The 12,153-nt window shown below is 40.7% G+C and overlaps 2 protein-coding genes across 2 annotated transcripts; one reads left to right on the top strand and one right to left on the bottom strand.

Annotated features, from left to right (window-relative positions):
* Positions 1-4,611: 4,611 nt before the first annotated feature.
* On the bottom strand, positions 4,612-6,039 carry LOC112721143 (uncharacterized). Its single transcript, XM_025772210.1, has one exon. It carries the CDS (start codon positions 6,037-6,039, stop codon positions 4,612-4,614), a length of 1,428 nt encoding a protein of 475 aa, XP_025627995.1.
* A 4,620-nt stretch (positions 6,040-10,659) lies between these two features.
* On the top strand, positions 10,660-11,700 carry LOC112721144 (uncharacterized). Its single transcript, XM_025772211.1, has one exon. The coding sequence runs from the start codon at positions 10,660-10,662 to the stop codon at positions 11,698-11,700; it is 1,041 nt and encodes a 346-aa protein (XP_025627996.1).
* Positions 11,701-12,153: the final 453 nt, after the last annotated feature.

Raw genomic sequence — 12,153 nt, forward strand, 5'->3', positions numbered from 1 at the left:
GTTAAAGTTCAGGTATGTGAGGATTATTACCCATTCTATCTTGATTCCCTAATGGAGGAGAGGTTTCCCGTGTTTTGGTCAGCTGAGCCTAGGCAGGTGTTAGAGTGTGAGGAGAGGGTAAAAAGTGAGGATTATATCATTGGGTTCCTGATTTCGGTGATGTCTTCGTCTGAGCTGCTTTCTATTCCTACTCTGTTGAGACTTGAAGGGGATAGGGAGGCTTTAGATGAGTATTTAGGTATATCTTGTTTGTTTGTGTCTCTAGGTTCTTGCTGTACTAAGTTTTTGACTGAGTTTTGTTATTTTGTTAGGTGAAAAGGTGTCAACTTTGACGACTGCAAATCTTAAGGCTTTTGTTAATAAGGCTAAGAAGAAGGAGAAAGAGGGGTCATCTACTAACGTGGTGAAGGAAGGAGGTGGTTCAGTTGAGCAAGAGATTCCATTAAAAAGGAAAAGGGGGTGGGGGTCCTTCGAAGATCGTGGATTTGACTGAACAACAGGAGGATGAAGCTGTGTTCACAACCGAGGAAATTAAGTCGACGCATTAGAGCCAACTTGTTTTGCACCGGTATAAGGATGGGCCGAAGAATTCCATATGGTCAGCCTCTTATCCCTTCATGGCAGTGGCTGATGAAGTGGCTCAAGTTGATGCTGATGTGAAAACGATTCATGAGGCTGGAAAGATAGGGGTTGCTCATTATCTACAGGTTAGTTGGTAGTTGTGTTTATTTGCATTTTGTTTTTGTATTCTAATGTTTTTCGTCTGTAGGTTATTGGTACTCGTTTGTTGTCTATTGGGCGGACGTCTAAACTTGATGCCATTCTGGATGCGGATAATGTTGTTGCTATAAAGAAACTTAAAGAGTCGTTGCAGGAGAGGGATTTGAAGTTGGAAAAGCTGAGAGATGAGTTGAAGAGTTTGAGGGAAATAGCGAAGGCTTCCGAAACCGAGGTTAAGAGAGTTAAGGGAGATCTGGAGGCAAGCCTTGCCGAGAATGAAGGATTGAAGGCAAGGGTTCCTGAACTTGAGGAAAAGGTATTGGCTGCATTTACGATGGGTTTCGATTGTGCTGTTGCCCAGATCGGTGTTGTTGCTCCTGAGGTTGATGTCAGTTTTCTTGATGTGACAAAAATTGTTAGTGATGGTCGCCTTATGGATGATGGGACATTGGCCGAGAATCAAGATGAGAGCGTGTCGGTTGAGAAAAGGGGAGATTAGAGAATCTGTTCGTATTTTGAATGTTTAATTTGTAGTTTTTGAATTGGGAACTTGTTTGGATAGGATTTTGTACCCTCTGAGGGATTTATATTTGAATGTTATTTTGTATCTGCGGAGGGTTTTATATTTGAATGCGCGCATATGTATTGTAAGGTATTGGCTTATTGCACTTGGATTGATATACATAGATATGATACGGGGTGGGGGACCTCATTAAAACCTCTCCAAGAAAAACCCAGCTAACCTTGTGAGTAGGAAAAAGAGTGTCTCCTCGTGCCCATATCATTTTAAGATAAGTAAGACTTTAATGAAGATACATTCCAGATTCCAGGGACATTGGTCCCTTGTAGTGTTTGGAGCTTGTATGCTCCTTTGCCGAGTATTTTTGTAACTCGGTAGGGTCCTTCCCATGCTGCGGCGAGCTATCCATGGGCTTGTGATTTCCTTGCCTCTTCGGTTCGTCGTAGGACGAGATCGTGTTCGGCGAACAATCTGGGCTTGACCATTTTGTTGTACTTTCACTGCGTTATATTTTGCATAGCTTTATGTCTTAGCTCGGCTTTGTTTCTGTCTTCCTCTATTGTGTCCAACTCTATTTGTCTAATGCTGGTATTGTTGGTTGTTGATGTGAGTCCTGCCCCTTTTGATGTTATGGAAATTTCGACTGGGATCATCGCGACTGCTCCGTAGACAAGTCAGTAGGGAGTTTCTTGTGTTGTGGTTTGCTTTTTTGTATTGTAACTCCATAGAATTTCTGGTATTAGATCGGCCCATTCACCTTTGGCATCGCCGGGCTTCTTTTTGAGTGCAGTTAAGATTACTTTGTTTGCGGCTTCGGCGAGTCCATTTGTTTGTGGGTGCTCCACTGATGAGAAATGATGTTTAACTTGAAAATCCTGTAAAAATTCTGCCAGACTTTGGTCAGTAAACTGCCTACCATTGTCAGTTATGATGGCCTGAGATAGGCCGAAGCGGCAAATAATATTTTTCCAAATAAAAGATCGGACCTTATCAGCCCCTATTTTTGCTAAAGGCATGACCTCGATCCATTTCGAGAAATAATCAATTGCTACAATTAAATATTTTACCTGCCCAGGGGCTCTAAGGAACGGACCGAGGATGTCGAGCTCCCATTTGTCAAATGGCCAGCTTACCTCCGAGGTGTGCAATAGCTCGGCCGGGTTGTGTATTAGTGGTGTGTGCTTTTGGCAACTATCACATCTTCTGACTTTGTTTATTCAATCTTTCCTCATCGTCGGCCAATAATATCCAGCTCGGGCTATTTTTGATGCTAAGCTCATTCCTCCTGTGTGGTTGCTGCATACTCCTTCATGGGCTTCGTCCATAGCGACTTTTGCTTCGTCTGCGTCTAGGCATCGTAAGAGCGGTTGTGAGAAGCCTCTTTTGTATAGGTCGGTCCCTATGAGTGTGAAAGATGCTGCCCTTCTTTTGAATGCTCTAGGGTCCTTGGTTGTTGTTGGTATGCTTCCCGTTTGTAGGTAGTTTTTGTATGGTGTCCTCCAGTCCTGATCCTGTGATATGAATAATATTGTTTTGTTGCTGAAACTTGGTTCAGCGAGGGTTAATTGAGAGATAACAGATTTTTGCATGTATTTCCGAGTTGTCGCTAGTTTTGATAATGCATCTGCTCGGGTGTTTTGTTCCCGAGCTATATGTGTGATTTGTATTGAATGGAATTGGGGGATGAGGTCTTTTACCAGTGTATGATATTTTTCCAATAATTGATCTTTTACCTAAAAATGTCCTCTTACTTGCTGTACGACGAGCTGTGAGTCACAATAGACCTGGAGGTGTGTTATATTTAGTAATTGTGCTAGTCGTAACCCGGTGAGCAATGCCTCGTACTCGGCCTGGTTATTGCTTGTTTGGAATGAGAATCTGATTGATTGCTCGGTTTGAAGATCGTGTTTGTTGGTGAGGTATACACCTGCTCCTGATCCTTCCGCATTTAAGGCGCCGTCTACATATAGTTCCCAGGTATAGTCTTGGTTTGGCTGATCTGTAAGTTCTGCTAGGAAATCTGCTAAGAACTGAGCTTTGATAGCTGACCTTGGTTCGTAGATGATGTCAAATTCAGAAAGCTCTATGGACCATTTGGTGAGTCTTCCTGAGACCTCGGGTCTTGTGAGGATCTATCGCAGGGGCTAATTTGTTTTGACGATGATTTGGTTACTTTGAAAATAGTGCCTTAATCTCCTTGCTGTGAGTATTAATGTGTAAGCTAGCTTCTCCATTGGTGGGTACCTCAGTTCCATGTTTTGCAGTGATTTGCTGACGAAGTAAACTGGCTCTTTCTTTTCTTTGATTTCTGTCACAAGTACTGAGCTAACAGCATTAGAAGATACTAATAAATATAGGAGTAGGGGTTTACCTGAGCTTGGTTTCTGTAGGATCGGGGGAAAGGATAACATCGTCTTCAACTTTTGAAAAGCCGTTTCACATTATGTATTCCAATTAAATCATGTTTGCTTCTTGAGTGTGTTGAAGAAGTGTTGGGAGTGCGTGGATATTGCTGGTATGAATCGGGATAGTGCGGCTAGTCTCCCATTTAATTGATGTACTTCCTTTATTGACCGAGGACTCCTCATGTTGATAATCATCTCGCATTTCTCGGGGTTTGCCTCAATGCCTCTTGCTATTAGCATGAAGACTAGGAATTTTCCCCCCTTGACTCCGAAAGCACATTTCTCTGGGTTGAGTCTCATATTGTGTTCTCTTATCTATTTGAATACTTCTTCTAAGTCAGCGTCATGGATGTGGTCTTGTTGAGACTTGACGACCATGTCGTCAACGTATACCTCCAAATTCCTCCCTATTTTCTTGCTAAAAACCTTGTCCATTAGCCGTTGATAAGTAGCACCTGCATTCTTAAGTCCAAAAGGCATAACTTTATAACAATAGTTTCCTAGTTCGGTTATGAAAGCTCTTTTGTCCTTATCTTTTGGGTGCATTAGAATCTGGTTGTATCCAGAGTATGCATCTAGGAAACTCAAAATATTGTATCCTGATGCATTATCTACCAGTTTATCTATGCATGGGAGTGGGTAAGCATCCTTAGGACATGCTTTGTTTAGGTCAATGAAGTCTACACACATTCGTCACTTACCCGATGTTTTTCTTACCATGACCACGTTTGAGAGCCATGTTGTAAATCGTAGCTCCTCTATGAACATTGCTCGTAAGAGTTTTTGGGTTTCTTCCAAACACGCCGCTCTTTTCTCGTTACCCATGTTTCGCTTCTTTTGGGATACTGGCCGAGCTTTAGGATCAATTTGTAGTTTGTGGCATATGAGGCCTAGGTCAATTCCGGGCATATCCGCGGGTGTCCAAGCAAACAGGTCAGCATTGGCCCGAAGTAGTTTGATGATTTGTTATTTAGTTCCTGAAAGAAGAGAACAACTTATATAAGTAAAATGGTCGTTGTTGTTATCTAATTGTACCTTTTCAAGGTCGTCTGTTGGTGCGGGCCTGTCTTGAAGATCCTCTCTGGGATCGAGGTCGGTGACGCCGACGACGTTGGTGATATCATATATTCCCTTGTTGGGATTGGCTTTCTGATTGTTTTCCAATCTTATCTTCAGGCTCTCGTTGTAACATTGTCGGGCTTTGATGTGGTCGGAGTGTATAGTGGCTATCTCATCTCCTTGTACCTGAAATTTAACACAAAGATGAATGGTTGAAACAATAGCCCCAAAAGAATTTAAAAAAGGCCTGCCTAAGATGATATTATAGGGGTTGTTGCAGTTGACAACTGAGAACTGCACATCCTTAGTTTTGCTGAGGGGATGGTCTCCAATGGTTATTTGTAACCAAACGCTGCCGAGGATAGATACACGTTCTCCCAAAAATCCGACTAGCTCTCCGGAGGATGGTAGCATGGCTTGTTCGCTGAGCTTCATTTTCTTGAAAGTGGAGTAAAAAAGTATGTCGGCACTGCTGCCGGGGTCGAGTAGAACTTTCTTCACGAGGATATCTCCTGCTTGGATAGAGATTACGACCGGATCGTCTAGGTTATCCGTCCTCACTTGGTAGTCGGATTGTTTGAAAGATATGTTCGGTGTTTGTGGTTTGTGGGTTGTTGCCTCGTTTGTTTGTTGCATTGTTAGCATTTCTCGGAATCTGCGTTTGCATGCCGAGTTGGTTTGACCACCACTCGCAAATCCCCCTGAAATATAATTTATAACTCCCCTTGGCGGCGGAGGTTGTGTTCTGAGCTTGTCTGGTATATTGGGAGTTCGCTCTTGGTGTCGGTCACTTTGATTTTCTGAAGTTGGTCTTGCTTTGTCGCTTATGTATTTATCTAGGTGTCCTTGTCTCGCCAGTCTTTCCAGGAGGTCCTTGGCAATTACGCATTCATCGGTTGTATGCCCAAACTTTTGGTAAAAAATACAATGCTCTGATTTGTCAACAAACCTCTGGTCTTGGTATGAGCCGGCTCTGCTTGGTGGCTTTATTAGCTTGTTATGTAGTATTTCTTTTAGAATGTCTTCTCTTTTTGTATTGAATCTTGTGTATGAGTCAAACTTCGTAGTTAACCTGAAAGGTCTCTTAGAGTCCCTTGTCTGAGGTTTGTCCTCTTCCTTTCGGAGTGGTTGTTTCTCGTTCCTCCGAGTTTCATGCAGCTCTTCGATTTCGATATGCCCGATTGCTTTGTCTCGAAATTCCTCCAATGTCTTTGGTTTTGCGACGGCTATGGCCTCCTGGAACTTCCCTGGTCGGAGACCGCTCTTGATGGCATACAACTGTACCTCGGGATTGAGGTCGGGGATCTCCATGGCGGCTGTTGTAAAGCGTGTCATGTAATCTTCAAGCTTTCATATTGTCCTTGTCTAATCATGCTAAGGTAGTCCGAGTCTCGCACATAGATCTTAGAGGCTGCAAACTGATTGATGAACAACTTAGAGAAGTCGTCGAAGCTGGTTATTGACCCTGCAGGTAAATTAGAGAACCATAATAACGCAGCACCATCTAAAAAAGTGGGAAAAGACCGCCATAGAATAGGATCGGAGTCACTATTGAGGAACATCATAGATTCAAATTTTGTGACATGGACTTTAGGATCTTCGATCCCTTTGTACAGTGCCAAAGTCATAGGAAGTGTGAAGTTTTTAGGCATCTTAAAACTCCTAATTTCTTCAGAAAAAGGGTTAGTTCGTCGTCTCCCTGTTTTCGGGGGCGTTTTCCCTGTTTTCGCATTGGATTCTGATTGGTGCTCCTCATGTTGTTCGGTATTTGCTTCTTTGTTGACATTCTTCCTTTCGCCACCATTTGGTAGCATGGCTAACAATTCGGCCATGCGCTGATTCTCTGTGAGCAAAACAGCGTTGGCCGCCATAAGATTGGCATTGGTGCGAGGATGTGGTTGAGTATCCGACTGGTCCGTCATGCTTTGATTTCTGAAAAGAAAAATAGAGCACGAGGCATGTGAAACAGTGTTATTACTAGAAAGAGAAATGAGGGGGGTGGTCTCACGGTGGGCGCCAAATGTTCCTTGTGAGATAAAACTCCCGAAGTTTGATCGGCTACAGGATCTGTCAGGGGCTCGGAAGTATTCTCCTTGGAACTGGTGACCTCGGCGTGGAACCTGCAAAAAGGACTCCGACGCTCAAGTTAGTGCTGGATGAAGAACGAAACTCTCGCGCGATCTAGAATTTTTGCAAATAAATTTCCGTTGTAAGTATAGCTTCTAGATCGACAAGAATTCCTTTCTTACAAAAACTTTGGTTGTCACAAGTAACAAAACCCAATAAAATTTATAACCGAAGTATTTAAACCTCGGGTCGTCTCTCAAGGAATTGCAGGGCAGTATGATTTATTATTGGTTATGGAAAATTGTATGTTTTTGGGTTTTCGAAATAAGGAGCAGGTAATTTAAATGACAAGAAAATAAATTAATAATTATAAAAATCTCTTGGCAAGGTGTAAGAAATTGAGGTCCTATCCTAACTATCCTTATCAGGTGTGATGAGAATTGGATTTTGCTCCCACTTTAATTAACCCTTGCTAAACAAAGGAAAGTCAAGTGAACAAATTAATTTGATCCTCAGGTCCTAGTCAACTCCTATGGAATGACTAGAGTTATTGGAGTACAAATTAATCAGCAAAGAATTCCAATATCAATCAACAGCTGAGTTTGATAACTCAAGTGTTACTAATTACTTAACCAAGGTCAAAAGGGAAAAATATCTTAAATTAAATTAAAATCATTCATAAATAAATTAAAGTAAAATCAAATCTGAAATACCTCAAATTGCATTTAAACATAAATTCAAATCCTAACATGGAAAGTTTGTAAATCAATAATGAAAAGATAAATGACAATTAAAGTAATGGAATAAATAAAAGTAGAAAATAAATTTAAGGAATATTGAACCTGTGATTGAAGAGATTATAGCTTAAACATAATAGAAATCCTAAATCCTAATCCTAAGAGAGAGGAGAGAGCCTCTCTCTCTAAAACTACATCTAATCCTAAAAATATCGATATTGTATCTATCACTCAGTTGTTAAGTTGTTTGATTCCTTCATTCTCTCGTTTATATCCTGTGTTTCTGACTTGGATTTGGGCTGAAAAAGGGTCCAGAAATCACTGGGGGCGTTTTCTGCAGATTCTTGTACGTGGCGTCAGTCACGCGTTCGCGTGGGTCACGCGTTCGCGTCATCTGGGAGTTTTTCTTGTCACGCATACGCGTCGATGCCATTTCGCGCTAGGCATGCGTTGCGTCGCTGGCTTTTCTTCAAAACTCCATTTTTGTGTTTTTCTTCCATTTTTGTATGTTTTCTTTCTGTCCTTTAAGCCATTCCTGCCTTATGAGACCTGAAAATACTTAACACACAAATCACGACATCGAATGGTAATAAAAGGTAATTAAAATTAATATTTTTAAAGCATAGGAAACATGTTTTTAACATATATCATAAAATAAGGAAGGAATAGTAAAACCATGCAATTTATATGAATAAGTGGGTGAAGAATTGATAGAAACACTCAATTTGAGCACAAATTATATCATAAAATATGGGTTTATCACTGGATTATATAAACTTTAACCAGTAAAAGTAAAAATAAAGGATTTGCAGGGTTGATGCTATGGAGTGATTTTCTCAGTAGCTTATGGTTTTCCTTCTCGCTTGCCCTAGACGAGGTTTGCTCGTCTGTTTAAATAGACTGCGTGGTAGGGGAAGCTGAACGTTTGAGTAATGTTTAGTTTTTCAGGGTTTGTTACCGGAAATCATCGTATGAGTTTGGTTAGTGCGAGATTCTTGGTGCCTGTGATGTGTTTGACTTGTTCTTGGTTATGAGTTTGTCAGCCGAGGATATCGGAAAGGTACACTATACATGACAGGGATACGGGAGAGTAGAATTGTTTTACAAATTTTCTTTCCAAAGTACCTTTCATCATGAATAAGCCATAAAAAAATTATTTTGTTAACTACAAAAATTAAACACATAATCTTTTGGTTTTAATATAGAATTCTGACCCAACGTGATATATTCGACTAACGAAAGTAAGTGGGCCAAAAATAAACGGGCATGTGAATGGCCATTGCGAAAAATACATATATATAAGAGACTCTGAAATCAAAATTAGCATGTATATGTGTAAAGTGTAAGTTACGTAAATTGAAAATGTTACCTGAGGAGTATTTATAAATAGTTTGTGGTTTGATGTTAATTTGTTGGAACTGTCCCGTTATTAGGTCATACAATAATTGCCGTTATTGGCAGCATAGTCAATCGTGTAGTGGGAGGTTAGAATCCCATTTGATGCTTAGGATCATCTCGTGATTAGAGAGATACGAATGCGTTCCCAAAATCGTAGGGGTGATCACGGATCGATTTGGTTCGAGTTTAAGGTGAAACTAAAACTGAACTGATCAAAATATAATTAGTTCGGTTTAGTTCGGATTTATATTTTTTTGTGTATGTACCCGAACTAAACCAAATCGATTAAGAACGGATTAGTTCGGTTTGGGTAATTGGGTACTCGATGACTTTGAAATTCATAAAAAAACCAAATTTTTATCTTAAAAATTCAACAAGTACAATAAATATGGAACATTAATATAAATAATCTAAACATCTTAAACACCAAATACATTAAAAACTAAACTCATTAAAATCCAAACATATTAATAGTGAATAATCTCACTAAAAGCCGCTAAAAGTCATATATATATTTTTATTTTTTTATTTAATTAATATATGATTGGGTTCACAGGTTGGTTCGGATTTCGCACCCCCAGAACCGATACCCAAACCAATCACTAACAAAGGCCATTGGTTTGGTTCGGGTTGGACCCGATTACCCGTTGGTTCCAGAACTAATTTAATTGGTTCGATTCGGGTTCGGATAGGTAATTGGGTACCCGCTACCCGTGCTCACCCCTACAAAATTGGGTCAAATGACGAGTCGACCATCTCCGAATGATACTTTGATAAGAAAAAGGAAAGATAAACAAAAACATGAATTGAAACTAAATAAAAAGAGTAATTACTCAAATCAATTTTTAAAAGTTCCAAAAATTTTAAAACACGATGGAGGGGCTGATGGGATACAAGGAGTTGTGGGCGCGGAACACTATTTAAAAAACGGACACAGTGATGTTGATGAATCTAAACAAAATAGTGAAGATAATGAAAAAATTGTTAAGTCAGGGTTGGGAATGGAAACAATTGTTGACAGAAATATTCCAATTCTTAATGACGGAGATGGATATGACGATGATGAAGACAACTTGGAGGATGCAGGTCAAACCAATGGTGATGAAGCCAGTGACAATGAGGGTTTAACATTGGAGGAGTAGCGTTTAGAAAACAAAAGAACTTGGGACTTAGCAAAGGAGTCTGGAGCAGTGCTGTATAATGAGGAAGACGATATTATGGCTATCCTCTAACAACAGAATGAAAAAATTACTCAGAAAAGAAGATTGGCGAAACAGAAGGCAAAAGCAAGGCAGAGCAAACCTAAAACTCTTAAAAAGGTGTGCAATAATTTATTGAAATAATTTTTAGTTATTGGAATGTAAAGGTGTCGAGGGGTGACGGGAAGTTGAGAATGGTAAAGGACCTGAAGAGAAAATATAGACTAAACATGTTAGGCTTGGTAGAAACTAAAAGACAGTTAGTGACTAAGTTTGATATATCAAAAATTTGGGGGAATAGTTGTGCAGGGTGGGACTATGTTGAGTCTGATGGTGCATCTGGTGGGTTGTTGTTAATCTAGGATGATAATTTTTTAAAAATAACAAATAGTTATAAAGGGGAGAGATGGTTGTGTGTTGAAGGGGAGTTGTTGAAGAATAATTTTAATTGTGCCTTTATTTTGGTCTATGGTACACATGCTAGAGATGAGAAACTTGTTGTGTGGGAGGAGTTGAGCTATATAGCTGGGTTATGCCAGGTTCCCTGTTGTTTCATGGGGGACTTTAATGAGATTGTACAAGTGGAAGAAAGACGCGGCACTGATAGTTTATCCTTGTCAGCTGAAGACTTCAAGAATTGGATACATGACATGGGGGTGGTAGACTTGCCGATTACTGACCACAAGTTTACATGGTTCAGAGGTCGATCCTGCAGCTCTATCGATAGGGTTCTAGTTAGCCTGGAATGGCTTGAGAAGTTTCCAGAGACTCGGTTACGAGGTGGTCCAAGGGGCTTGTCTGATCACTGTCCTATTATAGTGAAAGATAAGAGGCAGAGAGATGGGCCGAGGCCGTTCCGAAGTCTTGACTCGTGGTTTACACATGACGGTTTCCTCAGGATGGTCAAGGAGGAATGGAGAGGACTAGGTAACACGCAATTCACAGATAAATTGAAAGCCTTGTCAGTAGCCCTGGGAAGATGGCATAAAGATTATTTTGGTGATATGGACAAGAAAATCATGAAGTTTGAGGAAGAGATTAAGAAGACTGATGACATGGTGGGTGAGGGTGTTTATGATGGAACAATAGAGGCAAGAAGAAAGGCACTTGTGGTTTGCTGTGAGAAATGGTATGTAAGAAAGGAACTACATTGGAAGCAGATGTTGCGCTATAGACATGCGAAGGACATTGATAAGAACACGAGGTACTTCCACAACTTAGCTTTTGCGAGAAGGAGAAACAATAGGATTGATGCGCTGCTGATTAATGGAAGTTTGATAAGGAATCAAGGTAGAATTAAGATTGCGATTAGGGACTTTTATAAGAACTTGTATCATCAGGAAGAGTCTCCTTTGGTGGGGTTCAGGGACGGTCTGGTGGAAATGATTGGTGAAGAGGATGCTTTGGTTTTGGAGGTACAACCGACTCCTGAGGAGGTTAGAGAAGTAGTGTGGGATTGCGAATCATCCAAGGATCCAAGAAGTGATGGGTACAACATGAACTTCATAAAGAGGTGTTGGGCCAAAATTGGCGGTGAACTTACAACAGCAGTGTTGGATTTTTTTCCTCACTTCCAAGTTACTAGCGGATGCTAATCTCACTTGGGTGGCGCTGGCCCCTAAGTTCACTGGTGCAAAGGAAATCAAAGACTTGAGGCCAATCAGCATGGTAAGTTGCGTGTATAAAGTCATTTCGAAAGTGCTGGTTAGGAGGATGCGAGCAATTATGCCACGACTAGTAGGCGAGACACAGAGTGCTTTTGTGAAGGGGCGAAAGATTCATGACAGGGCTCGTATCGCATGTGAAACGGTTCAATGTATTAAAATGAGGAAGAAGGAAGCGGTGATAATAAAGCTAGACTTCCAGAAAGCATATGATAGAGTCAAGTGGAGCTTTGTATACCTTGTGTTGGAAAAGATGGGTTTTGGGCGAAGATGGAGGAGTTGGGTTATGGAGTGTGTAAGTACGTGTTCTATGTCAGTGCTGATAATCGGCTCACCATCTAAGGCATTTAAGATGGAAAGGGGTTTGCGACAGGGTGATCCACT

The sequence above is a fragment of the Arachis hypogaea genome, chromosome 11 (genome assembly GCF_003086295.3).
Source record: "Arachis hypogaea cultivar Tifrunner chromosome 11, arahy.Tifrunner.gnm2.J5K5, whole genome shotgun sequence".
Taxonomy (NCBI): Eukaryota; Viridiplantae; Streptophyta; class Magnoliopsida; order Fabales; family Fabaceae; genus Arachis; species Arachis hypogaea.

Bases quoted from the DNA above. Each gene is read 5' to 3' on its own strand.
- LOC112721144 (XM_025772211.1), top strand. From the start codon at position 10,660: ATGGGGGACTTTAATGAGATTGTACAAGTGGAAGAAAGACGCGGCACT.
- LOC112721143 (XM_025772210.1), bottom strand. From the start codon at position 6,039: ATGACACGCTTTACAACAGCCGCCATGGAGATCCCCGACCTCAATCCC.